The sequence below is a fragment of the Bombus affinis genome, chromosome 9 (genome assembly GCF_024516045.1).
Source record: "Bombus affinis isolate iyBomAffi1 chromosome 9, iyBomAffi1.2, whole genome shotgun sequence".
Taxonomy (NCBI): domain Eukaryota; kingdom Metazoa; phylum Arthropoda; class Insecta; order Hymenoptera; family Apidae; genus Bombus; species Bombus affinis.
In genome coordinates, this window is record NC_066352.1 from 10,724,554 (window position 1) to 10,735,133 (window position 10,580).

At 36.7% G+C, this 10,580-nt stretch overlaps 2 protein-coding genes across 6 annotated transcripts; one reads left to right on the forward strand and one right to left on the reverse strand.

Annotated features, from left to right (window-relative positions):
• Positions 1-1,831: 1,831 nt before the first annotated feature.
• On the forward strand, positions 1,832-7,326 carry LOC126920361 (neprilysin-4). 5 transcript variants are annotated; one of them, XM_050730595.1, is made up of 17 exons: positions 1,835-2,199; positions 2,625-2,694; positions 2,832-2,929; positions 3,039-3,092; positions 3,168-3,225; positions 3,462-3,652; positions 3,735-3,972; positions 4,075-4,327; positions 4,405-4,681; positions 4,752-4,907; positions 5,042-5,277; positions 5,352-5,461; positions 5,554-5,612; positions 5,694-5,742; positions 5,816-6,002; positions 6,265-6,441; positions 6,910-7,326. In XM_050730595.1, the coding sequence occupies exons 1-17, from the start codon at positions 2,187-2,189 to the stop codon at positions 7,081-7,083; spliced, it is 2,400 nt and encodes a 799-aa protein (XP_050586552.1). In that variant the 5' UTR covers positions 1,835-2,186; the 3' UTR covers positions 7,084-7,326. The 5 variants fall into 5 exon arrangements, with proteins under 5 accessions (XP_050586554.1, XP_050586552.1, XP_050586551.1 ...); XM_050730594.1 differs by having other exon boundaries at positions 1,836-2,199; positions 2,622-2,694; XM_050730597.1 differs by lacking the exon at positions 4,752-4,907 and having other exon boundaries at positions 1,832-2,199; positions 2,622-2,694.
• On the reverse strand, positions 7,296-10,279 carry LOC126920362 (mucin-6-like). Its single transcript, XM_050730599.1, has 6 exons — positions 10,149-10,279; positions 9,666-9,914; positions 9,434-9,517; positions 9,294-9,344; positions 9,092-9,212; positions 7,296-8,754 (listed from the first exon to the last, which is right to left on the reverse strand). Exons 1-6 carry the CDS (start codon positions 10,209-10,211, stop codon positions 7,565-7,567), a joined length of 1,758 nt encoding a protein of 585 aa, XP_050586556.1. The 5' UTR covers positions 10,212-10,279; the 3' UTR covers positions 7,296-7,564.
• Positions 10,280-10,580: the final 301 nt, after the last annotated feature.

The window sequence follows — 10,580 nt, forward strand, 5'->3', positions numbered from 1 at the left end:
TTTAGCATAATTATGCCACAACTTTTTACTCGAATTTTCTACTGTGAGGCGAGTATACAGACGGAAGGGTTTAGCTGTGCTTCTAATTACGTTACGCGTAAAAAATGATTCTTACGTAATCTTGGTAACACTTCGGCACGCAGAAAAGAACGCTAGGGTAATTCTATTGTTCGATTTTAGACGTACACTTCCTTTACATGGAATTTCGCGATCAAACTATAACCCAGTTCTGGGAAAATAGTACATTTTGCGTTCAATTTTTCTTTTTCTCTACTTAATTGCTTCGTTGATCACCAAGGATAGATTAAAAACGAAGCATAACAGCCGTTCTCCTCGACCTGCATTCGAAAAATCACAATCCCTCGAAGCACCTTTTTTTTGAATCACATATCGTATCGCTGAAATGTTAATTACACTTAACGAGTATGTCAAGTACCGTTTGAGACGCGTCGTGCCGCCGCGTCGTATGAAATCGAGAGGGAAAAATATCGCGGGAATTCTAGTTCACAACGAAACTGCTTCCAGCGATTCCCCGAGGCGCTCCATGTCATTGCAATTCAGTGCAAATTCTTTTTGCGCGTAATACAGTTCATGATTTTTTTGCTGGATACCTCCGAGGCATTAACTATATGTCTTAGAAACGTCCAAAGTATACTTTGTTACCTGGAGGCAGATTTATTACGTATTTGCGTGCAACTTAAAAAGCGAGAAATGTTTTAATCCAGCTTTAAGATTAGTTGGTATTAATTGATGTGCGAACTTTTCTACTGATAATCTACTTTTGGTTTCACACGATTTTAGGAGAGATCATCAAAGTGTTCCGATGTTCTACATTCTGCCGTGTAATGGACAAACGTTACCTACTTCCATACAGAACATCGATTATGTTGTTTCAATTACTAGATAGTCACGACAGGAACGATGCCGATCACTCAGATAGCGTTTTAACTTTTTGTCACTGATTACTATCAGCCTACTTTATATTTAGACCGAATGCAGAGTTACGTCTTTCATATCTAATAAAACTACCCACCATCTGCACCGACGCTTTCTATTCCGTCGAACATATACATAAAGAATTTTTTTTAATGCGAGTGAAATAACTTCCAATCATAGTAATTGATTTCTTTTTATACGATGCATTAATTTTGCTAGGTAATACGAGTACTATTTAGAATGAACGCTATTTAGCAATTTCGCGAATGAATAATGGAATATATATGCCTTACATAGTCTTTACTTTCTCTCCATAACACAACCGTTCCAACGCAGATAGAAAAATGTTATATCACCGATATATACGGCGTAATGAAATTATAAAACGAATATTTAATCGTAATTACATCTTGTTAACTTCATTAAGAAACAAACGATATTATGCGAGCCTGAGGCTGAGGTGATCGTTCTAGCGAAATTTTATTTACGTAAATAGCATTTCCTAATATATATAGATATTTCATGTATGAACCATTCAATTTTGTACGGTGCCATTGTTTGTTCAAGACAAACCAATTTAGGCACTATGTTTCCCACAGAGTGGGAAGGGTAGCGATTCCTTCTGTAATGAGAAATAAACCTTGAGAAGAGTCTTCAACACATGAACGATGGCGATTATCGATCATATACTTCAAGGAAATACCTACATATTTTAGTGATAAACTCTGCATACGTCAACTGTGTCGAAGGTCGAATAGTTTGGCTATTTTAAATAATAATCTCACGATTGCTTGCAATCTTCACAGTGTAGAGGTACAAGTGCGATTAAACTGGGCACAATATTTTCTTTGCAACGAAACTTGGATTAATTTTTCATTAACTATTGCATATTTCAGTTTAAGTTCACGCCTAGAGCGCATAACCATTGGCTTAACTTAAGCGAATCGTTTCCTAGTCTACAAAATATTCGATCGTTTACAAAATCTACGACGAGGAAACTTCATTAAAGCTTTACAAGGATATAGCTAAGAGAAGTAGCTAGAAGAAGTAGCATGTGCGAAGTACCGTTTTAATGGAGCAAGACACGTGGTTGGGGTGAATGTAACAATGGCACAGGTGAAAATAGACGAGTTGTTCGACGTAACGAGAACCACTGGCAAAGCAGGAAAATGTGAACGTATGGACAGCCCCCGTTGTCCCTCGAGGTTGTTCAGTGTCGTCAGTTCGATCCGGTCACTGGGCCATTCACCATGAACGAGCGCAGTGAGTATATTTATACTATTTATTCATTGTAGCTTCCACCGATATCTGTGCATCCCCATTTTAACTCGCTATAGTCTGTTTTAAGTTCCCTAGTAGTACTTCAAATAAATAATTAATATACAAGTAATGAATCTTTTGAATTGTAGAAAATGTTTAAACCATTATAAGAAATTATTAAGATAATTGTTGAAACGTTTTAACTGATAAAGCAACGAGGTTTGAAATTAAAAGTATTCGTTCGTATCGACATCGAGTTGACTCATTCGAGTAAAAACGCGATAATTTAATCTTAACTACTTAAATACTTAAATACGGGACTAAAACTTTATCTAGGTATTCTTTTTCACAGCGACACGTGTTTCCATCATTATCCTTTCTTCAATTTAGCAGATATATGTAATACTATTACTTCTTTTTTCCAGAAGATGAAGTAAATTCGATTTACACGGTCGCCAGCAACCAGAACCTGGTACCGATAAGATCCAGACACGCCTAGTAAGTGATTGCGAGATTGACGTCTGCCGGTTGTCTCAACTCGCTTGCTCATTAAATCGTATTATTACATGCATCAAACAGTCCGCGAGGAAGCTGTTAATTCAAGCCTGCCAATTAGATTTACTATCTTTTTTTAGCTTAAAGAAACGACGGTACGTATCGTATTTAACGATGATTATATTGTTCCTCCTGATGGCTTTAGCCGTTATAGTGGCCCTGGTGTTTATTATACTTTGTAAGTAATGTTTATCTTAAGATTATTATCTTTCACATTGTCTTGTCGAAATCTGTATATATACTTCTTCTTTTTATCGATTACTTTTTTGTATTAACTCTTTTTGCAGATGCAACCTACAGACCGGTGGAACTTTGCGAAACTGAAAATTGCGTCCGCATAGGTGAGAAAATAATCAATATTATGCTATATTTTAATTAAAATTGAAAAAGATTCTATGAAATGGTTGTTCCACTAGCTGCTAGTTTGAAGGAATCTATGGATACTTCTGTAGATCCTTGTGACGATTTTTATAAGTAAGTACTCTAGTTTGAAAAACAATGATACACTTAGTCTATAGCCTCTCTCAAAGTTACAAAGTTAGTTTTCAATGTCGTACAGTCACGGTTACAATACGATTCACCCCTCGTTGGCAACAAGTACAGTGACAATGAGTTCAAGTTTGCATGCATAATTTGCAAAATACTTAATCGATACATTCTTTTCTATATAATATCTATCTATGTGTTTATAGCGTTTCTTGCTATTACAGATACGTATGTGGAAAATGGTCAGACGAACATCCTATACCAGATAAAAGTTTGACGAATTCATGGTTCGACGAGCGTAGAGAAAGAATGTACAGGAAAATAAGAGAACTCTTACGAGATAATACCACAAACAGTGATGTACCATGGGCAGTGTCACAGGCAAAGATATTGTACAACAGCTGCATGGACGAGCGTATGTTATCATTTTCTTAAATTATTTTGTATCTTCGTAAGACAATTAAAGTAATGTAGATCGTTTTATGCTTTAACTTCAGACGCGAAAAATGAACTGGGACTTGCGCCGTTGTTCGAGTTATTGGAGGAGCTCAATTTACCTTCGATTCCTGCGGGGCTTACGAAGAAGACAAGCGGTTATATCGAACAAATAGCCAGGGTGAAGAAAGTTCTGGGAAAAGACGTGTTTTTCGGTTTCGACATTATTCCTGATCCTCGAAACACCAGTAATAATGTCATGCTGTTCGACACACCGATTATGACAAATCCGTTACCCAAGTATATTTTTTATTACTCTTTTTAAACACCTAATATATGATTCAGATGCTTCAATCACTGCACATAAATACAATTCCATAATTGGATTTTTTTTATCGACAGCGATAAGGAGCTTGAGAAACGACTGCATAGGATCAGGTCACGCGTCTGGATTCTGGACGACGACGAAGATATTGTAACGATGAGTAAGCTGATGGAGGCAGAGATGATGTACATGAGCGACGTAATTAAGCAAATCGTGAATAATGGAACTCTTGATACTTGCTCCTTAAAGAATGAATCATCATTTCCCTACAAGGAAGAGCTAGAGGATGTAATCGAGACGCTTTACCTTTTAACTGGCACTTTTTATTACGTAAGTAGATTCGAATAACGATATTGCATGTATCAATAATGTGATAATTGGTCATTAAAAGCATTACTTCGTTGCAGATGTCTCGTATGGAAAGCAATCAAAGCATCTGGGAAAATGATCCAACCGATGATGATTATATGCTGGTAGACGATCTTCAGAAGTTGACTGACGAGTTCGTGTCGGAAGTTAATTCGACAGTTACGCCCAAACCATTATGGCGACCGTTCATTGAGCTAGTTTTCAAGGATATTGACACTTTAGACTTGAACAAGACAGATAAGATATTAGTAGGTGATTTGGAATACTTGAAGGAAATTGCTCTAATGCTGGCTCTTACCGAAGAAGAAGAATTAGGTAAACTAAAAATTTGTCAGCCTTTGTTGAGGATCAATTAACTTACTTAACAATTATCTTGCTGTGTTAGAGAGCTACATTTGGTGGGTAATCGTAGACATAGTTGTACCTCATTCATCCGACAATTTAAGGAAAATTTGGCTAGATTATACCAGCACAGTAACTAGTGTCGAAATCGGTGAATCGAAGTCCCTGCTTTGTGCGTCTGTGGTTAACGAATTGATGGGTTAGTCTAATACAATTTATTTTGAGATTGGATCTGTATATGTAGAGGTAGAACCTGTATCGGCTAAAAGGCGCAAGGTATTCAAAATTCTTACGAAACTCGTCGGCCTTTCATCAAAGTCTGGTATAATCTAGGAATGGCGGTCTCGTGGTTGTTCGTGGATCCATCCTTTCACGAAAACAAGGGCAAGAAGGTGTTTGAAATGCTGGACGACATAAAACAAGCTTTCGCGTCGATGGTTTTGCGCACCGATTGGATGGATCGGCAGACAAAAATGGCCACTATAGAGAAAAACAGGAAAATGGAATCTCAAATTGGCTTCCCAGATTGGTTGTTCGATGAAAAAGTGCTTAACGAATATTACGAAGGCGTAAGAAATTTGTTGTTAGTTTAATTGCTCGAGCATAGGTGCGGTGACAATAAAATTAATTTGTATATTTTCAGATAGATCTCGCGGAAACAGAATATTTGAACAATATAATTCAAATTGTTCGGTTGATGTCCATGTCTGAGTTGGAATGCATCCACGATATTAATTATGACAACATGTCGTAGTAAGAATTTTATTTTATTACACAAATGAACATCATGAAGTAAGCACGTAGAACAATTTTGTGGAATAATCTCTATTTTCTTTATTTTTTAGCTGGGCGACTGATCCGACAGATGTAAATGCATTTCATACCTATCAATTTAATCATATAAGTACGTAATTCCCCAGATCATTATAGCTTAACTTATCTAACGTTTAATTATATTTATATCGCTTTTCTAATACGCATGCAGCTATACCGGCGGGAATTCTTCAATTCCCTTTTTACGAACTGGGTCTCGAGTAAGAACAATATTATCATCGTGAGAGATAATTATTAATAGTTAGTTTTCCTAAATGGATTTCTTGATTTCAGATCTCTGAATTACGGTGCCATTGGAACAGTGCTCGGTCACGAGTTAACTCACGGATTCGACAACAGTGGAAGACACTACGATAGCAATGGGAACGTGAGGCAATGGTGGACCAATGAAACTATTGTAAAATACACTGAAAAAACTGACTGTTTTATACATCATTACAACACCTATTATGAAGCTGAAGTAAGGACAAAATTTATTTTCGTCCGTATTACTTATTCAAATTTAAAAACATTCTCAAAACACCATAATAGATGAAATTCAATGTTACGCTATTTTATAACTAATTCAGGCTATGCGAACCTTTTACCTTCTCATCTCTCGACTTGCATCCTTTTGACTCTGACAAAAATCTTGACCTTACTGGTATTTGATCTTATTCCCACTTTATATGTATATCTTTATAAAGATAACGATAGAATCGATCACATATTTGTTCGGACAGGTAGAAGATTATATAGATGGTGAACGTACATTGGGCGAAAATATAGCCGATAATGGAGGTCTCAGAGAGGCTGTTGTCGCGTATGGAAGATGGAAGGCCAGGCACGGTCAAGAGCCTTTACTTCCGGGATTCACTCACCTTACTCACGAGCAACTTGTTTTTCTCGGTTTCGCGCATGTAAGATGCTGATTCAAATATGTTTTATCGAAGGTTACGTAACCTGGACTTTAATCTTTTCACGGCGAACTTGTTTAGAATAATTAAAATATAGCATTGAAGTAGAAATGTTTAAAACATTCTAAAGAACGAGAATAAATGTTTTGAAAAATATGTAGATTACATGAATGTTAGAAAAATCTATTTTTTGGATGAATTAAGCAATCTACGGTGAATATTAATAATGTTCGTCGCATGTAATTTAAATTAGTTATTTGAAGGAAGTTCTGCAATTGTTTAAATAATTTGTGAGATGTGAAATTAACAGTAAACGACTCTCAGATGATTATATTGTTTAGCGTTACTTAACATATTCCTAAATTGCATATTTCTAATTAATGTATAGTTTATCTCATATTTTGTATAGATGCTTCATTATACATATAATATTTAATTTATTCTGCTTTCTAAAATATTTTTCCTACTTAGGTTTGGTGCGAATCCTACACACCAAAATCTTTGAAATGGATATTACAAGATTCCCATTGTCCTGGACACGTGAGACTTCTCGGGGTTCTCAAGAATTCAAAGGAATTCAGCGAAGCATGGAAATGTCCTGTGGGATCAAACATGAATCCTTCAGAAAAATGCAGATTGTGGTAATGACACAGTTCTTCGAACAAAGTTATTTTCATAGGAATTTTCTGAATCTTCCTCCCCCTAAATAATCAAACTTTTATACTTGTCTATTATCTTAACTAATACCATCGATTGTAAGAAATAATGTAACCAAGACGAATAGTTTCAGTAACAAGTGTGTTAAAATATAGAGCAATTGTTGAAAAATGACAACGTTGTAATAAAACAACTCCGTGTTTATAATAAAAGAATTTTATTTACTTATAACAGTCATGTATTCGTGGTTTTACATTCATGTATTAACTAAATGTTTATCTCAGGCGATCAGAAATTTAAGGTTTGCACTTAGGAATCCTCCGTTACTTATTGCATACAGTCATTCAAGACAATACTTTTCCAACGCGTTAGACCTTTCAACTACAACTTAACTCTGCATCGTACGACACGAACATCTCATCCAACACTTTTGTTATACTTCATGACAGAAAATATTTGCAATGTACTTTTAATAAATGTATCCACCTTTGGCATCCGTGGGTTGAACGTACTCGTTACTCGATGTAACACTTTTCACTAGGTTATCATTGTGTAATAACGAAGTATCGACGCTGACACTTTCCTGGTTATAAGCGCTAGGCAAAAAGCTGCTAGATGGGGTAGATGTTTCCACTAATGGGATTGCGGTTGTTGAGCTTACGGGGGAATTAGTAAAGGTGAAGAAGGAAGAGGTCGAAGGGAAAGAGGGCAGCGAGGGCAACGAGGGAAACGAGGGCAACGAGATGTTAAGATTTTGGAAAAAATCGCTTATCGGTCCCTTCTGTGTCTGAACGTGACTTTGAACCACAGGTGTATTGGTTTTAACTATTTCGGATATTGTATGATAAGATTCTACTGGTTGCGATGGTGACACGATTTCCACTGACTTCAATGGAGGCAACGTCACGGCCTCTACGGGTTCCAGAGGACGTACCGTTGATACCGTCTCTAGGGATTGCACTGGATGCACACTATGTTCAACTGGTGTTAGAGTTCCCACGGTTTTCACCGATGGCACAGATTGAACAGAGTGCACGGTATGTTGGATTGGCGTGGTTTCCACCGACTTCACGGACTCTACGGTATGCACCAAGTGCGCCGGTGATAAGGTTTCCACGGAGTGCACCGGCGAGAAAGTATTCACAGTGTGAGCTGATCCCAGAGGAGTTAAAGTTTCCACGGAAGATATATGCTGTGCTGGAGAAAGCGATTCCACGGAAGAGATAGAAGGTGAGGAGTACAAGGTGTTTACAGGCTGCGTATGATGCACGACGTGTGTAAGCGAATGTGGAACGTGATATGTTGTAGGAAATTCGATAGGTTGTGGGAAAGAATAGGTGTTTGGAACATTTTTACTGACTTGGAGTTTAAATGAAAGAGGTAGAGGAACATCTAAATTTAGACCCTGATTATCAGATGCTGCAGAATTAAGATTACTGTGTCCAGTTGAAATAGTGTCAAAGGAATTGAATCCTGGCGAATAAAGAATGGAAGGAACGTGGGAAGAAACGTCATATTGCGGCACGTGGACGACTCCTCCGTAAGAGCTGTATGTGTTGGGTAATGCTTCAGTTAGCAGATCGCTGCCAAAAACATTTTTTCTTATGGTTGTTGTAACCAAGGAGGGGGCTTGCACATCACCAGTAAAATGTGTAACTTCTGCAATCAAAAAGTTACAATCAATTACGATTGATTAGAATCAGCAAATTTAAAACTTGACGACATTGAAACACGATAATTTTCTAATAATATAAAATTTATATTACAGCTTAACTGTGGAAGATATGTATCATTTATTTCCAAAGAAACATCTTTAAAATGTTTGGTTCATAAATTATTCAGGATGTAAAATATATATATAGTTATATGTCATGTTACTGACGATTTACCGCGGCATTTCAAAATTCACATTACGTAACGTCACCAAAAATATTTCTTCAATGTATTATCGTATATTTTAAATTTAAAGAAATATCTAATGTAAAAGAGCATTTACCTTTTGCGACAGGCGTATGTTCAACAACATTCACAGTTGATGGAGATACATCATGGACTCCGGTCTTTACCTTTGTGACTGTAGATTTCACTTGGGAAGTGGCTGCAGTTTCCACTGTGCTCTGAAAATTTTTAGATTAAATGTGCATTATCAAAACAAAGTAATTGTTGAGACGAACAGATTATAGAGAATATCGATATACCTTAACATTACTTTCCGGAGTTCCATAAGAAGTTGCAGGCGGTATAGCAGTCTAAAAAATTATAATAATTGGACGATACGATATTTCGTAAAAGTCAAAAATTGTATACATATGTTATATATATATATGTATGTATGTACCTTGACTCCTTCAATAGGCACCGAAACCGTGGTGGTTGATACCGTTTCCTCTGGCAACAAGTAAGTATTGGTCGCTTCAGGAATCTAAATAAAAACATAATTTATAAATTAATTTCTATCATTGCAAGGAATTCTGTATAAGAATTCTTCAACTACAATTTTCTATTATTCTATGCTCCATTAAGTTTATTTGAGTTGCATGAACAGTATCATGAACTCCATAAGACAGTACCGGTGCGGGATGTGTGTTGACATCACTGAGTGGTGACAAGTACTGATTGTTTAAGGGAACACCTGGTTGATATCCAGGAGGTCCATAGAGAGTCTGTGGTATCTGGGCATAAGAGTCACCAAGGGATCCTGCGTCTTCTACTATGTTCTCGTGATGATGATGATGTTCGGTTCCATAACGTGGATCACCAGGTAAGATATTCCTCTTTTGCTTCGGCAACGACAAAGCTGAAGAAGCCGCCAGGCAAATCTGAAATATTTTTGATTTTGACATATTTTTCAAATTTCAAAGCTGGATATGCAACATTAAATATGATCATTTATGAATATTCAATTGTTAATTAATGTTCAATAAATTGTATCGAAATGAAAACTATAAGCTGAAAGGTACAAAATTTAAACAGTATACTTTACGTAATACATATCTGATTATACAGATCTCTATGAATGGTATTTTAAAGGGACAGTAAAAGAGGATCCTTACCAGAGCGACGAGCAAGAGCCTCATGTTAACCGTATGATGTTTGAACAAGGAGTCGAGTATCATCCCAAAGATATTTCGACCTTTTATACTCGGCCGATGCTCCCTCCAGTTTATTTCGCAATCCGATGGCATTGGAAGAACTAGATTTTTTAATTGACTTCTCTTGAAGGCCTGCGTCAGGGAGATGATCACCGTGGACAAAATGTATCTTGAATAAATCCTCTAATGTGTTGGTGACACGAAACACGGACCACAGGAAACAGAACTTCCAACTTTTTTCAGTGTTGGTGTTCTTCTTCTCCCCCTTCTTTTCGCGCCCACAGACTTTACTCTCAATATTTAACACCATAGGAACGAAGGATGATTTATGCAAATCTTTATACGTTTCCTTTCTCAACTTTGATCTCTCCTTTTACTTTTTCAATCTTTTTC

What these genes read in the sequence shown, in the direction of transcription:
- LOC126920362 (XM_050730599.1), bottom strand. Translation starts at nt 10,211, where the DNA reads ATGATACTCGACTCCTTGTTCAAACATCATACGGTTAACATGAGGCTC. An exon ending in TCAACACACATCCCGCACCG is followed by an intron (nt 9,518 to 9,665) that starts GTACTGTCTTAT and finishes GTTTTTATTTAG; the next exon opens with ATTCCTGAAGCGACCAATAC. An exon ending in ACATACGCCTGTCGCAAAAG is followed by an intron (nt 8,755 to 9,091) that starts GTAAATGCTCTT and finishes TTTTGATTGCAG; the next exon opens with AAGTTACACATTTTACTGGT.
- LOC126920361 (XM_050730594.1), top strand. An exon ending in CTATCAATTTAATCATATAA is followed by an intron (nt 5,613 to 5,693) that starts GTACGTAATTCC and finishes ATACGCATGCAG; the next exon opens with CTATACCGGCGGGAATTCTT. An exon ending in TTTTTCTCGGTTTCGCGCAT is followed by an intron (nt 6,442 to 6,909) that starts GTAAGATGCTGA and finishes TTTCCTACTTAG; the next exon opens with GTTTGGTGCGAATCCTACAC.